The following is a 23,363-nucleotide window of genomic DNA, read 5'->3' as shown; positions in this document are numbered from 1 at the left end:
ATGGGTAAAAGAATCTAGGTTTGCATTAAAGTTAAGATTTTTAAACTTTAATGGAGAGCCCCATTGTATTTAAATATAATACAATGTATTAAATATATTAAATAATATAAATTATTTAAATAAAATTTAATAAATTAAATTAAATACATTAAAATGTAATAAAATAACTGGGAGGTCAAGTTGGTTGCTCTATTTAACTTTTTAAGGACAAATTTTAGCATTAATAATGCCCCTACAATGACTAATCAGCCACTGTGCCAAAATGGCAGGGGATGTGACACCGTGAAGGAGGCATTTTGGGAGCCAAGGCAGACAGGTGCTTATTCAGTCTGATTGTTGTCATCTATTTTAACATACTCCAGAGTTTAAATATGAAAAGAAATATATGCAATATACCTTTTATTTAATAGCAATCTGCTTTCAGATGTACAAAATGAGTAATACAAATATTATTTTAAAAAAATAAGTAACAATGTTTGGAGTGAGCAGTGCAAATCAGCCTATTTAACAAACTTAGCTCAGATTCTCACAGCTATGGAAAGAGTGGCTCAGGAAGTTCATGATCCACAGTCACACAGTTGGTACGAAAAGGTCCAAGCCAGGAACTTGACTCAGCCTTTTCTAACCCAGGCCTGTGGTGTATTCTCTATGTTGTCTCACCAAATATAATACAATCATATAAAAATCTCACATAAAATGCTACTATTTCCTGGGTATAAGGAATTAGAACAAAGATTTTCATACTTGAAAAAACACGAAACAAGCCATGAAAAAGTTACTAGTATCAAGAAGCAAGTCTCTCATTCTTTTTTTCTCTAGAAAAATCTGCATTACTTCCATGCAGGAGGGTTGGATGAATAACAATAAAATTAAGAATAATAATTACTCAAAATAGAACTATCTTGAGTACAGATTTTACTAAAATTTTCAGTAGTGATTTGATAAGTTATCATTATATATGAAACCAAAAACTGCAGGAATCAGTTTTAAATAGCTAAATAATTTATCAACTTAATAAGACTAAAAGATACTATACCTACTAAAATTAAGCAACATTTTATGAATTTCAGGAAAAGAGTAATTTATTTGCTCCTTAAGCCAAAATTAAAAATAAAGAATTGAATAGAATTAGCACCTTGAGGACCTTCAGGGATTATAACTAAATGTAGAGAAAGAACACTAAGCTTATAAAACTGCAAGGAGAAACTTATGAATAATTTAAGATAGTAATTTACATAGATGTACTTGAGGTATCTTTAATGAACATAGGTTCTTTGTATCTAAATGTGATTTTTCATGAAGGGAATAAATGAAAATCCTTATCACTGGTTTTTGAGACCCCCACGGAAATTAAGATTCAGTGACCGCATTACAGACTGATGTTGTTACCATTTGAGTTCAAAATTTGCTATTGTCAAATGTTTGTTGAATTGTAAGATATACTGAAGGAAACTGCCTTTAGAGTATTTTCTTGGTTAATCTAGCACGGAAAATATTTCTCAAGTTTATCCCAGACATAGAAATTTTCACAATTGTCAAAATCAAATGTTATGTTAGATAATTGAAGTTTCTCTGGATGATAATTTGTCATAAACTGTAAATTCCCATCTTTACAAAGGCTTGCAGTTACAGAATTGGAAATCACAAAATTACAAGTGGGACATTCAAGTGGTTTGAAGGATTATAAGAATACTGTCAGAAATCATCATAACACAAATATGCTTATTGTCTTATGAGACACAGTTCTTGGCAGGAAAATGTGCCATGAATGCATACTATGCCCCAATATTCATGTCCAATTAATTATTGACATTTGAAAAATAGGCAAAAGATTCCATTTAGTCGCACTGGAATTCCCAAAGGCCTAGGATACACTTATAGTTCCCAAAAGTTTATTGAATTGATCATATGATCATTGTACTGATATCAATTACTTTACATGCAGGTCCACTTATAAAGGAAAACTAATCTTTTCTATCACAATAAGTGAAAGCTGAGAAATATAGAAAATATTATAAATGTTCTTGTGTCATTTCAAATGAATATTTTTTGAGAAATAAAGCTAACATGAAAACAAAGCTTTGGCTTTGCTGGGGAAGGGTTAAAAGTGTGAGGTAGAAAAAGAATACTGAATAAGTCTAAATCATGATAAAAGGAATATTATTAAATGTGATTCTTTTAGATATATGTACAAGAGTGAAAAGCAACTAATGTGAATCAGTCATTTTCTTTGGATTTAAGATTCTTTTTTTGAATGCTAAACGATTCCCTTTGAACACAGATCTAGGTTGCAATTTTTACAATAAACTCACCATTTCTTCATATTCTTATGTCCTTTTAAGACAGCATGATTTACATACTTTATCACATATGCTAAAGAAAGATGAGATAACCAAAAATGTCCATGCTGGCACAAAAATAAAGATCATATCATTCTTTTACAGCCCGTTGCCTTGGTTGAGAGGAGAAATGAGGACGTCATTGTTTCCTCTGCCACACTGAGGGGAACAGTGTGATACTACATCAGCAAAGAATATAAAAACAAACAAATCTACAAATTAACGATAGCAGCTAGCCTTTGTGTGAAAGCACAAAAGCATGAGCTTTTGACAACAACTGCTTTCAATTGTCAATGTCTTAGCAGTTTCATTAGAATTACTTAAAATTCATACTAATAGACTATTTTGTAGGCCAACACGTCAATATCTCAATCTTCGGGGCACATGCAAGTAACATAATATAAAAATTTGAATACATTTCAGGTAAATGTGAAATGGCATCCTTCATCCTCTCTGAGGGATGCAGTGTAATGAAGAATCTTCTCTATTCCTATGAGTGCCTCTTTGCATTTCCTTTTATTTCATTTATGTATAATTTTGTTTTGAGAAAGCATACATGCCAATCCCAAATCACTTTTCAAGTTCTGAACGTGTTACTCTTGCTTAGAGTTTCCTGTAATATAAAAAGAACTCAAGCACAGATAGAGGAATACTCTGCTAAAAGAAAGAATCTAGACACAGTATAACCTTGAACACTTCTTTTCTTGCTGTTGTTGTTATTGTTTTTGTCTATGGTTTGGTGGATGATTTTCAAATGTATTCCTTCAGTGCAGTCATGTACTTATTCAACCAATATTAATTAGGTTCCTATTATGTGTTAGTAGTTGATGATACAAAATGAACTGGCCTTAGTGATCCTCAGGAAACTCACTGTTTAATGGAAGAAGCAAATGGGTATAGATTTACCTTAAGAAAAACACCAAAAGAAATACTTAAAACTTGCTGGGTGTAAATCTAAGTCATAAAAGTATAGGCTTCAACACTGAAAATATTGAAGTGCAATGGTGAGAAAAGTTGTCATTTCTATAAATAACTTTGGAAATGAATTTTTCTTTTGAGCCAAAATAAAGATACGTGCCATCTGACTCATTCTCTTTTTCTGTTTAAGCTTAAAGCAATATTTACCATTTATTCTACAGGCTTTGTTCTGGTTTCTGTTATCCTTAAGTTCTATATCAGATTCCTTCTCGATTCACTATTTTGCAATGCTGAGTGGCACAATTACTATATGTAGGTCCAGCCAACACTGGACAAGTATGAAGAAAAATTCTTCACAAAGAAAAATGTATTTGGAATCTGTAACACAACAGCATTATTCTGCTTATAGCACGTACTATATTTAGTCCCTTATTTATACCCTGCCTCATTGTACACCCTCTCATTTTCACAAATATATATACATATACATGTTTATGTACAGATATGGTATTGGTTGGCTATTTACATGTTTCGCAGTGTTTTTCCTGAATAAATGGTCTATATTTTATTCATTTGTGGTTTCTGTAATATATAATATTTGCTGTTTTCCCTATAATATATATTTATTCCTATGAAATATTTAATACCTAGACTCCTAGAGCCTAGACTCCTAGTACTCTTGCACTGATTCTTAAAACATTACACAGAAGTTTCTCTTTTATTCTAATTTTTTAACATTTTTATTATTGAGAGACAGAGTATGAGCATGGGAGGGTCAGTGAGAGGGGGAGTCACAGAATCTGAAGAATGCTCCAGGCCCTAAGCTGTCAGCACAGAGCCCAACATGGGGCTCGGACTCACAAACCGTGAGATCATGACCTGAGCTGAAGTCAGATGCTCAACCGACTGAGCCACCCAGGTGCCCCTAACACAGAAGTTTCTAATTTGTTTCATGACCTCTATTCTGTCTTATATATCAGTCATATCCAACCCACCCTGGGTATTCCACACTGAAAGAAGCTAAGACAATTTCTACAGGTCAATAGAGCTGTACATCTTTCAAACTTCTTTTTTAACCTTTACCACAGTTTTATTGGTCAGATCCCTTGAAAAATCAAGGTAAGGTCATGCATTTGTATGTGGCTATTTCTGGGTTCCATTCATGGCTTTGGTAGTCTGGACCAGAAGCTCCTTCCTGTACTAGGAGGCGGTATGACCTTTCTGGCCACTCTTTCTCCTCCACCAGCTACAGAGCTACCATGACAGCCTTGATCACTTCCAATCCTTCTTCCCTCCTTTAAGTAGGGGGAATAAGATCCAAGATTCATGTTTAAAGATTAAGGAATAAAGATAAAGCATATTGTAAAAGATTAGGTGAGCAAAAACTAAGTTTGAAACAAGGGTGTTTGCAGAACATTTGAGAAAATTCCTAGTGAAAACAGTGTGAAACTTTTCTTTCAATTGTCATTATAATTTGTCTGTATGCCTCTCGCATATACCTGTAGAGAAACTTGGCTATAATTTGGTGGTGTTTCCGAGTTATCTGACCATCATTCTATCTTAAAATTACATACTAACACCCTGGTTCCACCAGTGTTTCAATTGCAAATCAAACGTAATTTTACTTCTGTACATGTGTCGTCTTGCCTTAAGATAAAAGCAAACTCTGAGATATGGTGTTAAACTATGCTATATACCTGCTATCTCAACAGATGTTAAACTATGGTTAAACTATGATGTCTAAAGAAAACGCAGAGTATTTGTGTTTTGCTTAGACCTAATATACCTTAAGAAGTTAATCAACTTTTTCAGTGTCATACAGTGACATACTGTGGCTTCTACTGTAGAAAGTGTTTTTCACATAAATATATATATATATGTATATTATATATATATACAATATACATATATATAATTTCAATTTTTTAAATGGAAGTAATGTCTTACCAATAAGTCAATAGAAGGAAGAAAGTAATTTTTCAGTATGAAGTAAATTCATACATGCTTTCTACTTTGCATTTGGCTATATTTTAAAAGACTTCAAGTCTCCATTGTTCAAAACAGGTTTCATGCCCACTTTTCAAGACACATTTATATCTTGGGTTGAGCTAATTTACTCCATTATGGTTTACTTTTTTCCTTGGCAATGCCATCCACCATACTTTACCTTCAAACAGAATATTAAAATGCTACACTTTATTCATAGGATACAATTTTGACACTTAAATGTCTATGTAATATTATCTGGAAACAAATGTTTGACTAATTTTTACAGGGACTGGTCACTTTTAAGCCTTTTCCTTTTCTAAACTCAAGTCAGCAAAAATGTGGATAATGTATAGGAGAAGTTAATATTTCCAAGCAGTAATAAAGACTTCCCCAAAAATCAGCTTGACATTTTAAAAAGTATATCAATTCTTAATTATAAATTCTGACAAATATCTATCCATGTGATTTAATTAACAGTTAAATATTTTTAAGAAGAAGTGAAGGTATGGAGGTAAGTAATATTTAAATTGTTACATATGTCAACGATTTCTTGTTTTGTGAAATAAAATATAAATCTTGTTCTGGGGGCTCAGAATTAGGAAATCAAAAATATTTAATGAGCTCCTCCAGCTTACTCAGTGCTGAGCTCATAGTTGCAAGAGAAAGAAATGGAAAATCTGGGGTGCCTGAGTGGCTCAGTCGGTTAAGCATCTGACTTCAGCTCAGGTAATGATCTCATGGTTCGTGGGTTTGAGCCCCACATCGGGCTCTGTGCTGACAGCCAGCTCAGAGCCTGGAGCCTGTTTCAGATTCTGTGTCTCCCTCTCTCTCTGACCATCCCCTGCTCCTTCTCTCTCTCTCTCAGAAATAAATAAAACATTTAAAAAAAAAGAAATGGAAAATCTAATAGACAGCTAAAGAGAAGAGATGGCAGAAGTTAGTGACAGATAGAAATGGGTGATGAAAAACTACAGAAAATCTAAAGTAAGTTTCAATCTTGTCAGCAAAAAGACATGCATAGTTAGGAAAAGAAGTTGGTAGACTAGAGGTAGGAGAATATGTAAATTTCTTTGTCAGTGGGCATTCAAATAAAGATTTTCTAGAGGAAAATGGAAATATAAGGGATGAAGATGAGACTTTGGATGTAGTGCAGTAATTAAAGTAAAAAAATACATGAAAATATATTGTAAACAGTAAATGTAGCAAGAAAGAAAATGGCATACAAACACTTATATAAGAGAGATGTGCAAAGAAAGTATAAGAAAGAGGTTAGATACTGAAACAAAACAGATTTAGAGAGGGTAACAGAGAAAATAAAGTCTTAAGTGGATAATCAATGGAGAAATACATCAAAGAGAAGGCAAATGGTGAGACATCTGGAAAACAAATGTATTTGGCTATGGATAAATTTTAACAATTCTGGAAAGAACAGAACTTCTTTATACTAAGAAGTTGAGAAGTAAACATTCAGAGAAAAGTAAGTTGAGGTGGTTTTTTTTGGGGGGGGGCAGGTCAAGTGGCAGAGATCTGATGCTGTTTGGAAGCAATGGGAAATGTTTCAGTGAAAGGACTACTTAAAGATGATAGAAGAGAAGAGTTACTGCATGAGATAACTGAGGAAATAAATACCATTAAAGTGAAGAAGATTTAAGTAAGAAAGACAACTTTTTCTGAGGTTATACTCACTTATTTTAAAACATTCACTGCATGAATTCACACATCCAATTTACTATACCACCACCTAATCACTATCAAAATTAACCACCAAATTTAATTGAATGTTTTACTACTCACTGAAAACTGCCATCTTCACCCTCCACTGCTGATATTCTTAGGGACTTTATGATTCACACTGATGACCTTGTGAACATCTCAGTTCATGGTTCATCTCATCTTTTCCAGGGACCTCCATCTCCTTTGCTTCTGCCTTACATAAGCAAGGCCACACACTAATCTTAATTAACACTTGAGACAGCTCTATTTCCAATTTTACCCATTCTGAAATCATCTCTTAGTTTGTAGAGTTGCCTTGGTCATTGATGTCCTTACTCCTTACTCTGACCTTAATCTGCTGCTCTTGGCTTCCTTGATTCCATCACTAACATGTAGACCTCAGCTCTTGACTGGCAACCAATGGTTATTTCATTACAATCTAGCTTTGAATCTGTCACCTCCTGCTCCCTTCTTGGCTCATTTTTCCTTTTATTTTCCCTTGCTACTTCTAAGCTGCTGAATATTATTACTCAAGTTCATAGAAGCGTACTGATTAGATTCTAGAAATCCATCCCAACTAAACTCATGTTGCTTTAAGTCCTGTTGTTCATATTCTATTCACTACAAGTTTCAACAAAACTTACTTATCCATTCAAAGCTGTCAACCTTACTCAATCTATCAGCTATGACTTTCTTCAATTTCACTAATTTAATTGCTAAAATGTATTCTCCTCCATATCCTAATTTTTTACTCCATCTCCAAAACTATAAGGGGGAGAGAAATTCTCCTAATTCAATGTTCCCACTTAAATTTACCTCATCTAAACCTTTCAGTAACTAACAAGGACATAGTCATTTGAGATAAAGATATTTCAAAATATCTCAAAGGTAGGAAACATCCAAATGGGGTTCCCAACTGCAGTGGACACGGTGCTCCACCTAGATACCCTAAGATCTTGTATCCTAGTTCCATACACTCAGTACCAAACTTCTGTGTCCTTTGCCTCTGAAGTTCTCACAGATACTTTTCTAAGAGGACCTGTCCTCTTAAGCCACAACTATTCTTTCACAAGCAGTGCTGAGAGTTGGAAATCTTGGGGAGTGATATGTCTCCCAAGGGTTGACCCCATCCAATGCTTCGGTGGGAGTTTGAAAGCCAAACTCCCTTGCTTTGAAGTAAGTATTATACTCCAGAGATGCACAAGTTATCAGACTGAGACCTAGACTTTTGCTCACAATTGATCTTTGGTCTCTTCCTCTTTCCTACCCTCCTTCTCTCTCACTTCCTGAACTGAATTCTCATTCCAGGATCTGTTTCTTGGATACCTGATGTAAGATACAAATTTTGTCCATCTGCTTTCTGGTCCCCTATTCTTCATACTCCACCTCATTGCTTCTTCCTTGTGCCTACACCTTCCTTCCACCTATACTCCCTGGAATTTGCCTTTCTGTCAGTTTCTTTTCCTCTGCCTATGAACTTGTAGAGTAACCCCTCACTCCTATACTAAAGAAAATGCTATGCCCTACTATCTTCTTAACATTTGTTTTTCCTTCTTTCCCTTCATTGCCCGAGTTCCTGTCACTGTAGACTAAATATGCTAGCTCTATTTTCTAATTATCTTTCACTTACTCATTCTTTATATTTGGCTTCTGTCTTTATCAATTTAAAATTAATAATATCATCCCCATCATTAATTGATGTTCTGTCCTCTCCTTTAATCTCTCCTAAGCTCTTTACTGCAGGCACACTGTTCTTCCTGGAACTATCTTCTCTTGACTTCTTTGAAACAGTAATTTTCTGAGGATTTGAAATGGTTATTTCTCTCTCTTGTGCCTTACTGCTTATTTCCTTTTCCATTCTTTTAGCCATTTCAACCCCTAACAATAAACATTCTCCTTTTTTGGCCTTAGACTACTTTTTTAAGTGTTTATTTATTATTGAGAGACAGAGCATGAGCATGGAAGAGGCAGAGAGAGGAAGAGACACAATCTGAAGCAGGCTCCAGGCCCTGAGCTGTCGTGTCAGCAGAGCCTGAGGTGGGGCTCGAACTCACAAACCACGAGATCATGACCTGAGCCAAAGTCAGACGCTTAACCTTCTAAGCCACCCAGGCACTCCTAGACTTTTTTTTCTGTACTTTTTCTTGGGTAATGTCATCCATTACCATGGTTTATTGCAGAGCCTGAACTGTTGCAATAAAACAAAGTAACTATATATTTATGCAACTCCTGATTCCATTTATGCTCCACTGAAGATCTCTTCTCCAGAATATGCTATCTCAGGAAGAATTCAGGACTTCTAAGACTATTTTAGTTAAAAGAACAAAGTAATATTGTTAAGATTTTTTTTCCTATAGAAAAGACTAGATCTTTTTAAATCCAAACTTTTATTTCATATGTATTTTAAAGTTTTCTTCCCTTTCTCCAACTTTGATTGGACTCCTGCTGGACTGAGGACTTGGAGTAAGAAAGTGATTTGATTTTTCTTTTCTTTTTATTTACTTCTCTTTTCTCTTTATTTTAGTCTCCCCTTTACATATTTGCCTCCAGCTCTCTCCATTACTTGGCTTGAGGGTGAAGAAAAATACCCCTCCCCCATATAACTCTGTCTTGGATGGTAACTATTTCTAAGAATTCTCCAGCTTAAAGAATGCTACAACTTCAATAAACTCATCACATTTCTGATCATTGCTTATGTGGCTTGTGTGGGGTCAGGGAGAAGGCTTAGGACAGAGGATCTAGGACTATTTTAAATTCCACTTGGTAAACTAGAGAAGAAGTCTTCATGGTAATTTCTTTAATATGTGGGGAACTCTATTGCCTATTTTATGGCTCCCAATTTATCCCAGCTACATCATGGCTCTTCCCTATGTAGCTATACACTTGCCAATGCCCTTTGCTTTGCCACTACCAATTCTTTGATTTCTATTTCTTATCCACATAATACATTCTCACCCCATCTCAGAAACCTCTCTCCTTCAAGTCTTCTTCTACTACCCTCACTTGGATTACCCACCCTGATTATACGTGATCTCTTTTTTCTTAAAATTCAATGTAACTTTAAAATGGTCTCATGGAAATTATGTTAAAATGAGATTTATATGTGAGACTTAGGCTTGAGTCACATTGATCCAGTCTTTTTATGTCTGAACATGAATCTCACTTTACAATATGAGACTATTATTTTAACTGAAATTTTATATTTGTTTAGACTGTAAGTTTCAACAAAAAACTCAGTTGTGAACAGAAGCAGCATCTTAATTATACTATCATACTTCACAGCACCCACCGGTGTCTTTCACATAGTAAGCAGCCCTATTTTGTCAAAATGTACTGAATTGAAGGCTGAAGAGGAGATGGAGATGTCCTGACATGACCTCGCACATAGTGTGCTGCACTCAATACATTTTTTTAAATAAACTGACAGAAAGTAGAGTATATGTGGGTCCCTTTGCCTGATGATCTCAATCATCCTAGAGAGAGGTAGGTATATTTATATGCTAAGATGGCTATGGAGATATAAAAATATACTTAAGGAAAAGAAGACCTAGATAACAACTTGAGGGTGTATACTAGGTTTCAAGTAGCAGATTGGCAAGTAGCAGCAGCAAGAGCCCTGCTAAATTGAACTGCATGAATCTGTAATAGGCCAGGCACAAGGCACTCTCTATCATACAAATGAAGTGCTGGGGTTATTACAAATACAAAGGGAAGAAATTCTTTATTAGAAAGAAACTCATTTCCTATGTATCTACGGGATTTCATAACATTCAAATTATATTTGTTCTTGCCATTAGAATAATTATTCACAATATAGCAATTGATCAAGTTTTCTCTGTTGAGGCTGTAATATGATTTATTTCCTCAATTATAAATTATAACTTAAAAAGAAATTTTTAAAATACTTTAGTAGAGTACATTTTAATTTCCAAGTTTATGAGGGTGAGGTGGACATGTTCAATTGAGTCATGTGTTTTATTCTTGGAATTAAACAAGATCACACCCTCCCTTCATAGTCTTAATATGCAATGGCATACGTCCATGGGCACGTGGTGGTAGGCAAGGGGCTCAACAGTGGATGGAGAAGTCAGATCCAACTCAAAATTATTTTGTAAACCTCCTCTCCTATTTTTCCAGCATTTTCTCATTATTGCTTATTCTCTCTTTCACTTATAGTTCTAACCTTTAAGTTTTCAGTACAATTTTATCCTGAAACTATCAGAACTGCTTTCTTATATGTTTGATATTTTTGTTTATTAATTCCTGTAATGCATACCACTATAAATGTATATGTTTAATGTGTAGCACACACAAATGCATATACATACAATGTAGCATAATTTTTGGAGATTAGAAAAACCTAACTCTCCCACATATCAGCTTGATAACAGAGTAGTATTTAAAATAACTGACTCAGTTTCCTTATCTGTTAAGTGGAAGAAATAATACCACTCTAGGTTTGTTGTGAGCTTTTAAACAGAGTAAAAGGGACCCACTGGGGAGTTCTGAGCAAAGATGTGACCTCTATTTACATTCCAGAGAATAATTCAGCTATTACATGAAGAACAGACTGTAGAAGTACAAGGGTATACGATGGTAAACCATGATCCAGAAATGGTGACAAAATTGTTGCCCTAAAAATGTTGGCAAAATGGCTCAGGTTATGGTGTAACAACGGAAATTATGAGAAGTACATAAAATATGAATGCATTTTGAAGTCAAAGGCAATAAAAATCCTGGTATATTGGATACAGGGAATATGAGAGAGACACCAAAGATCATACTGAGTGTTTTGACCTAAGCCACTAAAATAATAGAACCGGCATTAACTAATGGAAATTGTAGAGAAAGATTCAGTTTATTTTTGAGCCTGTTAAGGATAAGATTTCTGGTGGACTGTCTTTAGTTAGCAAGCCTCTATAAATTTAAAAGCTTAAAACAATAACAATTTAATTGCTTCTGTATCTGCAACTTGGTCAGAGCTCAGCAGCAACAACTCATCCCTTCTTCACATTGATGGTGGTAACACCAAGGCTGAGGTGACAGCACAGCTAGGATCTAGTTCACTCACTCAATATGTCCAGCAGTTGGTGCTGGCTGTCAGCTCGGAACTTAGCTAGAGTTATTGGCAGGAACTACACTGGCCCCTTCTAAGGGGTTGCTTGGCTTCCTCACAGCAGAGTGATTGGTCTCTAACAGCTTCAGAAGAGAACTGTGTGGAAGTTTTATGTTCTCTCATCATGTAGCCTCAGATTTTACATAGTATCACTTCCATAATAGTCACAGACCCATCCAGATTCAAGCATATGGAAAAGATCTTCCACTTCTCAGTTTGGAAGAGTCAATGTTACATTTTAAGAAGGGCATGTGGAATGGCAGATATTATTGTAATTATCTTGGAAAATAAAATTGGCCACAGACCTCTAATTGAAAATGTTGAATAAGCAATATATAAAAACATAAAAATCTAGAGTTTAGAGTGAGGTATGGCCTGGCTATAAACCTGGCTATAAACCTTTTAAAGTCTTTAACAGTTAGGTGGGATGAGACTACCACAGAAGAGAAAAGCACCAAAGACTGAGCCTGGGGAACCAAAATTAACGTGTCAAAGAGAAAAAGAACTAATAAAGGAGGGTGTGTTGGAATGACTACTGAAATAGAACAATCAAGAGAAATGGTTTCTGTCTTCCCCATATTGTCTCTTTGAAGTCCACCTCCTCAAGATCTGCCTTTGTATTAGAAACTGAGTTTGTTGAGATACTGGTATATACACTTTGGTCTGGGAACTTATGACAGCTCAGGTGATGAACTATAACTTGTCTAAATATGTCAAAATAATCTCTTCCCTTTGGCTATTGACTGATCTAAGGATGGGCATGTAACCCATTTCCGGTTAAGAGAAAACAAAGGAAGTAACATGAAAACTTTTCTCTTCCCAGATAAAACCATATGATATGGCAAGGAAAAAGTGTCTTATCCTATCTCCCTCCTACTTAAGTGTAAACATACTCCCTGATGATTTATCAAGCATGCTGTAACACGGGATCATAACATCAAGTGTAAGACAAAATATAACCTAGTAAAGACGACAACTGAAAAAGGTAGAAAGGGAAATCCCTACAGACTTTCACTCTAATGTTTTGCATTTAGGAGCAATTCTTAACCAATGAAGCTTTTTCAATTTATGTATGGTAATCTTTGCTTAAAGTGTCACAAACTATTGGTGTTATTTCCCTCTCTTATATTAACCTTCTTTGCTTCTTTTTTCATTATCATAATGCTATAAGTCATAATGCTATGACTTATTTTTATAGCACCTATCAAGAAAGTGAAGCAAATGATGATACTGAAAGAAAAAACCTACACATAACCTATAACAAATAAAAGTTTTTAGTCTTTCATGAGAGTTGAAATGACATTTTACATAGATAGACTCCATTCTAAATCAGTGTTTCTTACGCTGTGTATCTAATAAACCATGGTCCACTTCTCTACCCTTCCAAATGGAACAGGAGTTCTATTAATGTAAATATATCCACTCTTTAAAAGCAAACAAAAAAACTCTGAAGTCAAATTATACTAGCAGTGAAAGAAACACAGTAGCACGGAGTTATAAAGTTTTATAATAGGACTGCCTCTATAGTATTGCTTAAGAGAAAAGCAGTTATCAGTCAGCAACTTATTCTTTACCAGCTGCTATACTAAGCTCTGGGGATAGAGAAATAAAGCAAACACACATGACTATTCTCCTTACAGCACATTAAAGAATAGAGATATCATCCAGTCCAGTGAAAAAAACAGAGTTACTAACCAAATAAACATAAGCAAATAAGCAAATATTAATGCACAGAATTTTAAAAAATAATGAAATTACTAGGTACTTTGGCATCATAGTGTAAGGCCACAAGTCTAAACGTCTAAACCAAACTGACTCCATGACAGGCTTTAAGTTTCCCCTCTAAACTAGAAGGGCTGTGTTTCGGCTTCCCCCAAAACTATCAGGCAGTTACACACTGCCCAAGGCAGGAGAAACCACCCTTGCAACACCCAATCAGGAAAGGCCAGCGACCACCCTCCACATTGTTAAGGGAGAGGCCTGGAGATAGAAACTATAGATAGGACCCTGTTACCGAATGTTAAAGTTAACCTGTTAGTCGCAGAACAAGACCCTAGGCTCGCTCTGTGATTGGTTGAATTTAAAGGTACTCTAAATGTTGTAATTGGATCCCGCCAAAAGTAACGAATACTCTAGACAATGTGTACGGTCAAACCCGCTGTCAATGATGTTGAATAATTATGATTGGATCACTGTTCCCATGTCACAACTTCTGTAACTCCCCTGTCTCAAACCCCATAAAAACCCTGCTCTACCCTTGTTCGGGGCTCTCAGGACGGACCCATGCGCTGGTGAAGTCTGTGAGCCCGAGCTCGAGCCTGTAATAAAGCCCTTTGCCTTTGCATGCATGACTCGGTATCCCTGGTGGTCTCTGGTCAGTGAGGATACTGCGAACAGAATGATATAATGTATTTAAAAGCCAGCTCAGGTGATTTAGCAAAGTAAAAGTAGGAAAGAAACCATTGCCAATAAAGGAAAGAGGTTATTCAAAGGCTTGGAGCAGAAGAGAACAGGAAATATCTGAACATATTTTAAAAACTAGTTCAAACACAGATTGACTGTGATACCAAAGAGGCAGTAGCAGGAGTTTGAGACTGAATATTTACATAAGACCTGATGAAGAAAGATCTCAACAGAAATTTGGACTTTAGACAAAAGTCAATGGGAATCCCTTGAAAGGATTTATGCAAGATTTATATTAAAAGAAAAAAATGTCAATCTGCCTTTAATGTTAGGAGATCAATTGTGTAATCACTGCAGTGGTATATGTGTAAGATAAGAACAGATTTAATTAGAGTGAAAGTAGCAAAGATGGAAAATGGTAGATTGATAATATTTAGAAAAAAATATTAACAGAACTTGATGGCAGACTAAATTCATTTCCATTTTAGATATGCACAATTTGAGTGCCTATGAAACATCCAAATGGAAAAATAGAGATGTCAAAAAAACAGGTAGACATATCTATCGGGAACTCCAGGCAAAAAAGAAATACAATGCTTGGAATGAACATGTTGAATGGAAATCACAGACTTGAAAATGGAAACTGAAGCTTTAGAAATACTGAAGAATGAGGTTGGCTATCATTCACTCAGAGAATGACTGAGTACTTGTTTTGCAAATAGTCGTAGGGCAGAACTTTAAACTGAGAATCTAGAAACATGTTGGTATACTTACTTGGATTTACACATAAAGAACTGCATAGTAAGTATAACTTCATCAAATATGTACTAAAATACACACCACAGAGTGAAAATAGACTTTTTCTTTTGCTTAGGTTAAGATACTGAGTTTTGTTTCAAACATTTTAACAAAAAGTATTAATATGATATGTGGATTTTTTAAATAAAACTTACAAAAACTTACTTAAAACTCAAGATATATGTAAAGATTAAAATTACCCTTTCTCTGGGTGCACAGCTATAGATCTTGGTTGATCCAGGCCTTGGGAAATAATTACATAACGGAAAGAGCCATTGAGCCTTGCAACTTCAATTAAGTTGAAACCATGGTCGGTCCAATATATGTTACCTAGGAGAAATACAGAAGTGTTTATAACATAGTTGTGAGAAAGAAAATGATTTATTAGTTACAGCTAAAATTAACTTTTGGAGCATTCACATAATTATCAAGAAATCATTTACTTCCTATATTTATTTTATGTGTGCATTTCCTACGCAGAAAGCTGTAAATAAACTAATATTCAAATACTTTCTAATCTTACACATCTGTGGTTTAAACCATATAATGATACATTTAGGTGTTAAAAATAAGTTGAAACTTCTGTCACCTAAGAAGGGATCTATTTTAACTTTCTACTGACTCCAGGCAAAAGAGAACTTCTAACACTTTTGTTTACCTGCCTCACAGTTCTCAGGAGATTTGGGCAAAGTTAACACTACATAATCTACTTCTGCATAAAAACGTTTGTCTAAAGGCTCATAAGCATTAGAAAGAATGAAGCCAAGAGCAAAAAAGGCTATTTATCCCTGTGGCTAGAACTACAAAAAAAATTATGAGTTGGAAACAATTTTTATGAAGGAGGTTGAAACCCTAACAAAATAGGTGTGAATGGAAACAGAAAAAGCCATGGATTATACCAGCAATCCAGTCAATAGCTATCCCCTCCACTCTTCCCAAGCCATTGGTAATGATATCTTCTTTCCAAGTCTGATCTCTTTTAGCTCGGCTAATTTTATTGAAGCCCATGTCTGTCCAGTAGATGGTATCATTTTCTATGGATAAGACAGAAAGAAACAAAAAACAAAAAACAAAAAACATACACATACACTATAAAAGGTATCGATTATATTGATATAGGTACTAGGATCACATTGCATTGGTATTTCGGGTGTACTACATGTATAAATAGTTTTCATGAAACTTATTAATACAAATAGTAAGAAATATATTAAAACAACATGAAAGAACCTAGTCAAATGGAATTTTTAAAGTGCTTTTTTATATATGGAAATGACCTATCATATCCTTTATTACTTTTTCTTCATTTTCCTACTCATTTTAACTCAATAAATATTTATCCCACATTATTTTGCAATTTTGATATTAAACCATACTATTGGACCACAGTTTTTGTCTTCACATCTATACTTGTGCCTGAGTCCTCTAAATATAAATAAGAATCCTACTGGAGATAATCAACAAAGTCTCAGAGAGAGAACGGAAAGAAACATAAGGGCATTTCAACTACATCAAGAGTGTTTTAAACATAAGGCCATTCAAAATGTATAAAGCCTTAAAAATGCCCTAGCATCCAATTATTCCTTCTGAGGAGCTAGTTTCCCAAATGTCAACTGTAAACCCCTTACATTATTTTTCAAACTCTCATTGGACAAATGGGCTTAGGCATACTTGAAAAATGGCTCTATTCTATCATAGAGTCTTTAAATAACAGTGCTTTTTGAATATTTGAATGACAAATGTGTCTAAAGATTATAAATGAAATATATGTGCATGCATATGCATAAAGGGTAGCAATTATAGACCAATGATTTTAAATATAGCCACCAGAAAGACACTGGGGACAAATCATTAAATAATAAATTTGCCACCAACTAAGTAAGTTTTTGTGTTGTGACCTACGTGGCCATTTGAAGAACAAATCCTTTAAGACCAATATAATTTCCCTCTGGCACAGTGACAGACTATGGAAATAAAGAAAAAGCAATTAGTATAATAAAGCCATTTATCAGTAAGTTTTGAGATTCTGTTTCTAATAGAATATAGTCTAAATTCTTCACCTAATTGGAAAAAGATTGCAAAACCTCCTTGTTCTCAAGAATGGTTAAGTCAAATACATAACTGTTTGAAGCAGAGCAGATACCATTTTCAAATATACATATGGAAAGCAAGAACTTGTTTGATTTTTCCAATTTTGGGAAAGTATTAGTTAACATGATTTCAGTTCGAAAGACTGAATCAATCAAAAACAATAAGCACTATTTTTCATTTTTACTAAGCAGTATACCTAATCCAAATGTCTTCCACAAATGTTATACACATATATCTAACTGACCACTTTGTTTCCCCAGTGGTAGGTAGAGAAGGCAATCTGGTATACAAAGGACATATTCTGGATTTCTATCTGAAACACCTTGTCTTACAATCTTCCATATAGCAACTCCATATGCCACAATGATATGATAGATGGCATCTCCACTCTTTGTTTCTTGGGCTAAAAACCTCATATTATCCTTGATTTCTTTTTCTCAAACTTTACATCTAATCTATCACCCACATACTCTCTTATTCAATCTACTACCAATTATTTTTGTCTCTTTTTAGTCTTCTTTCAATCATTTCCATCATCCAACCACCTCTCACATTCTCTACTACTTATAATGTAATCCAAACTATTATTAACTCTTGCCTAAAGTAGAGTTGACTCCTGAACAACCTGAGTTTGAATTGTGTGGGTTTACTTCTGTGTGGATTTCTTTCAGTAAATATATTGAACAATATTGACAGAGGCACCAAAACACAATTTAGCCTATAAACAGATGACATAAACTCACAGCATCAATAAATTCAGTACTTTCCATACTGTAAATGTATTTCTCTTACATCTACCTTAATAACTTTTTCTAGCTTCCTTTATTGTAAGACTATAGCATATAATGCATAGAACATACATACAAAATATGTTTTAATCAGTTGTTTATGTTATTGGCAAGGTTTCTAGTCAATAGTAGGTTATTAGAAGTTAAGTTTTGGGGGAGTCAAAAGTTATATGCAGGTTTTCAGTTGCACAGGGGTCAACCCCTTATTGTCCAAGGTCAAGTGTATCGCAAATAGCTTCCTAACATACTGCCCAGCCTCACTTTTGCCTCAGTACTCTCCTTTCCTCCCCAGTCCTTTTTCTACTTAAGGGCCACTGTTACCCTTTGAAAAGGTAAACAAGATCATTTCTCTCCCTTCCACTCAAACTCGCTAATCATTTGCCATCTCATCCAAGGTAAAATTAAATTTCCTTCCCATGACCTTCATGATCTACACACACCCTTCAACCCTCTCTCGCCTGACATCCTTCCACCTTCCCCCTCACTCATCATCTCTGGTAACAGACCTTCCTCTTCCTAACACAAACCAAATACTACAGTCTAAGATTCTTTACATTACTCTTTCCTTCTGTTTGGAAGCACTTTCTTCAGATATCTGTACAGCTCTGTCTTGGCTTAGCCCTTCTTACTGAAACCTTCCCTGACTACTCTATAAAAAATTACTTCCTGGACATGTTGTATCCTCTTTACCAAACCTATTTCTGGCCTTAGCATTTATTAGTGTCAATCCCATTATATATTGGTTTGTTTCTTTAATTCATAATATTATATGAATTAATGTTATGTACTATACAAAAACTGTCTGGAAGGGGACACAGGGTAGATGCAGCTCTTACCATAAGAAAATTTACATGCTTCATATGAAGGTATGCACATGAAAATAAATGACTAACAATTCACAATAGTGTAGCATGAGCATCATATAAGTAGAAGAGGTAAGTAATTTTACAAGATCCAAAGAAGACATTCACAACAATCCTCACAAGTATTAGGAAAAAATAACCTATATTGTATGTGAATCTTACTTTTTTAAAACTTTTTAAAAAAATTTTTTAAATTCATTTGAATTCATTCCCTCTGACAGAGAGACAGAGTACGAGCAGGAGAGGGGCAGAGAGAGAGAGAGAGGGAGACACAGAATCTGAAGCAGGCTCCAGGCTCTGAGCTGTAAGCACAGAGCCTGACGGGGGGCACGAACCCAAGAACTGCGAGATCATGACCTGAGCCGAAGTCGGAGGCTTAAGTGACTTAGCCACGCAGGCGCCCCCTAATACTTTTGTTAATGTTTATTTTTGAGAGACAGATCATGAACAGGGGAGGGGCCGAGAGAGAGTGAGAAACAAAGAATCTGAAGCAGGTTCCAGGCTCCGACCTGTCAGCATAGAGTCAGACACGGGGCTTGAACCCATGAAACATGAGATCATGCCCTGACCCTAAGTCTGTTGCTTAACTGCGTCAGGCTCTGTGCTGACAGCTCAGAGCCTGGAGACTGCTTCAAATTCTGTGTCTCCCTTTCTCTCTGTGCCCCTTCCATGCTTATTCTCTGTCTCTATTTCTCTCAAGAATCAATAAGCATTAAACAAAAAATTAAAAAAGAAAAAAGAATATATTTTCAAATATATGGGAAGATCTGCAAAATAAATGTATATTATGTCAAGAATGATTTAATCATGAATAAAATCAGGTTGAAAGATGATAAAATTTTACAGTAAACAGTGAAACACAAAACAGAAATACCTACAAATATAGAAAGGAAAGAAAAGATTATCATTAACTGTCCTGTCCTGAAACTTATTCCAGAATAAGACAGCTTTTTAACTTTAATTATGCTTATTCAACAGATAACCTAAAGAATATTTAGTACATGCTAAATAATATTATAGGCTTATGAGTATGGTGGGAATATGACGGACAGTCCTTTTAATCACAGAGTGTATTTCTGGAGTTGAATTAAAAATAAACTATCTTAAGACGCATGATAATCGGTAATGTATAAAATAATTACAAAATTGGAAAAGTGAATTTGTAATTTAAGATAATAACAATTATAATTAGCTCCCCACAGATATAATAAGACACATAAGATACTTAGAAACTATTTTTAATGATTATATATAGAGAGATAGGGGGCCAGCTATTGTACATTGTAACTAGTCAGAATTAGAAAAGCCACAGGGGCGCCTGGGTGGCTCAGTAGGTTAAGCTTCCGAATTCAGCTCAGGTCATGATCTTGCGTTTCTTGGGTTCGAGTCCCACGTTGGGCTCTGTGCTGATAGCTAGCTTGGAGCCTGGCACCTGTTTTGGATTCTGTGTCTCCCTCTCTCTCTGACCCTCCCCTGCTCACACTGTCTCTCTCTCTCTCTCACTCTCAGAAATAAATAAAACATTTAAAAAATTTAAAAAGAAAAGAAAAGCCACATATGGTCAGGCATGCAAACTGCTGCAGCCACTCTGGAAAACAGTAAGGAAGTTCCTCAACAAATTAAAAATAAAACTACCCTACAGCCCAGCAATTGCACTACTAGGTATTTAGGCAAAGGACACAGGTGTGCTGTTTCACAGGGGCACATGCACCCCAATGTTTATAGCTATGCTATCAATAATAGACAAAGAATGGAAAGAGCCCAAATGTCCATTGATGAATGAATGGATAAAGAAGTGGTACACACACACACACACACACACACACACACACACACACACAATGGAGTATTACACAGCAATCGGATAAAGAAGTGGTACACACACACACACACACACACACACACACACACACACACACAATGGAGTATTACTCAGCAATCAAAAAGAATGAAATCTTGCCATTTGCAACTATGTGGATGGAACCAGGGTGTTATACATATCATTCTATAAGTCACTGGAATCTACTTCTGAAACCATTGTTGCACTATATGCTAACTGATTTGGATATAAATTGAAAAATAAATTTTAAAAAGCCACATATGGTCATAATGATATTTGTCTATAAAACAAGGAAGAGATCAAGTGACAAGAAGAAAGGTTAGACTTTTCCAGGTAAGCTGAAGAGCTAACCATCTACAGAGTTAGGATGTTCACGGTCCTGTTTAAAACTAGGAAACAAGAAACACAAGTCTCTTAAAATCCTTTCACTGTTAGCTATCTATTTATTAGGATTAATTAACAAATACTTATTGATCATCTATTGCAAATACATTAGTCTCCATGTTATCTTAAGACTGCTGAGTCCTTCCTAGAAAATTCAAAGTCCTGTTTCCCCACCTAAATATACATCCTATTTCAGAAAACACCATACCAGCACAAAAAAAGCCCACCAGATAAAATATAACGTATAAGGTTGCTCTGCTTCTCTCTCCTAATGAAATAATTACCAGCACGTTAGGAAGATAGCAGACTACAGTGTAAGAAGGGTAGGGCTGGGTTCTTAGCATTTATCATTGTTCTCTTGCTAACTGTGAGACTGTCATGAAATTAGTTTGTCTCTGTTGGCCTCGGTTTCCTGTTATATGAATATAATAGAGAAATCAAAAGAGAGATATACAGATATAAGTAAAAGAAGGCAAAATTTAGATAACTTTAGGGTTTCTTCCAACTCTTGATGTTTTACTGTTAAGATTTAATTTTTCAATTGCACTTAAAGGGAATACAGTATCTCAAAATTCTGTCCAATCTGAACTGTTATATATATCTCCCTTTTTTCTCTGTAATTCTTTTTCCCTCATTTTAACTGTCTCCATTGTCTGGAGCCGAAAAGAATAAAGCATATGATTTTTCCAAGAACATGCTACTAATGGTTATTAAGCCACATTTAATTTTTCAACCACAGACCTTTACATTTATACTATTAGATGCCACCTTGTTACATTTGATCATGGATCTTGCCAGATGACATTTTTAAAAAAACATGTTAGCCAATGACTCTTTTTTGTGATATCCACAAATTTGATAAGTAGGTTTTCTACATCTTTATTCAAGGCAATAATGAATACATTGAACTAGACCAAAAATATACTTTTGGTACACCACGTTTTACAGTAATTGTGGAACTCCACCATCCCTTCATATTGGGCTGATTCAGCTGGGAAGAATGCCTTGTACAGAAGAAGAAGAAAGAAATCCTCAAGATTTTCTGCTTTCCAGGAACTGGTCCAACATGCTGCTCTACTTTGGTTGATAATGCTTACCTTGGGAGATATGGGGCAAATATCTTCAAGTCAGGAATGACTTCAGAACGTGTTATTAAAAGGTAAAGGCAAGCTTATTATTTTAGCTTCTTCCTCAATGGCTTTCCCCCCAACCCCCGCACTAGTATTGAGTAGGTCTGATAGGTAATAATTCCAGTGAAACCAGTAAAGATACTTTTTAGATGGGTCCTTAAAAACACTGTAATATATCTGTAAAAGGTCTATATTTAGGGCATTTATCACACATCACCAGGCTTTAGTCTTTTGTTTTCTCGGGAATTCTGAAAGGTAAAGTAACTATAACAAATACAATCACAACTTGGGTAGAAGTAATTACATCCAGCCTTAATTCTGAGAACACCAAAAAACTATAAGCATTACTGGTTCCTATTATAATTGTTGTTGTTATTTTGCAAATAAGAGCAAGTGCTATGGGGATCAGGCAAAAATGTGAAGATAGAAGGAGTGTGAGAATTATCAACACTGGACTAAAAGGAGTTATAAAGAAAATGGAAGAGAAATAGGTGAAGGAAGGAAGAAGGCAAAGAAGGGACGGAAGGAAGAAGGAAAGAATCACACTTCTGTTTTATCATTGGCATACGCACCTGCTAATGGATTTAACAGAGAATATGAGGCATAGGAAACAGTAAGAAAAGCTGAGTCATTCTAAAAATAAACTTTTAAAAATATTGTGATTGGTGCCTGAGAGAGACGTTCTTCAATTATCTTTTATCAATATATTGTTGATAAATTAAAACCATTACATATTGTACTATGTAAAACTGTGGCTATATTTTGGATCTAGCACCTAGTGTGAGACAAACTACTGGATGGCAAAAAAGTTTACTGTCATGGTGAAGCTGTAAAAATTAGAAATTACCCTATAATTTATTTTTTAAAATTGTACTATAAATTTCTGTTTGTCTTAAAAAAAAATCTAGCATAAACAAATCCTTCTCAAAGGATCTGAGTTTGGTCCTCAGATCTGGTGATGTAGATAGATTCTAGTACCCAGTTTCTGGGG

At 35.1% G+C, this 23,363-nt stretch overlaps 1 protein-coding gene across 1 annotated transcript in view; it reads right to left on the bottom strand.

The window, feature by feature from the left end:
- LRP1B (LDL receptor related protein 1B) overlaps nucleotides 1-23,363 on the bottom strand; it is a 1,854,983-nt gene that overhangs the window by 456,855 nt on the left and 1,374,765 nt on the right. Inside the window, exons 36-37 of the mRNA XM_077767810.1 lie at nucleotides 16,176-16,310; nucleotides 15,477-15,606 (exon numbers count right to left, since the gene is read on the bottom strand). Of these exons, the coding sequence (XP_077623936.1) occupies nucleotides 15,477-15,606; nucleotides 16,176-16,310 (265 nt within the window). The remainder of the gene's footprint in view (nucleotides 1-15,476; nucleotides 15,607-16,175; nucleotides 16,311-23,363) is intronic.

This window comes from Crocuta crocuta, unplaced genomic scaffold (genome assembly GCF_008692635.1).
Source record: "Crocuta crocuta isolate KB4526 unplaced genomic scaffold, BGI_CrCroc_1.0 scaffold154, whole genome shotgun sequence".
In the NCBI taxonomy this organism is placed as follows: domain Eukaryota; kingdom Metazoa; phylum Chordata; class Mammalia; order Carnivora; family Hyaenidae; genus Crocuta; species Crocuta crocuta.
Note: the sequence above shows the minus strand (reverse complement) of the source record. Positions and strands in the feature narration are given on the sequence as shown.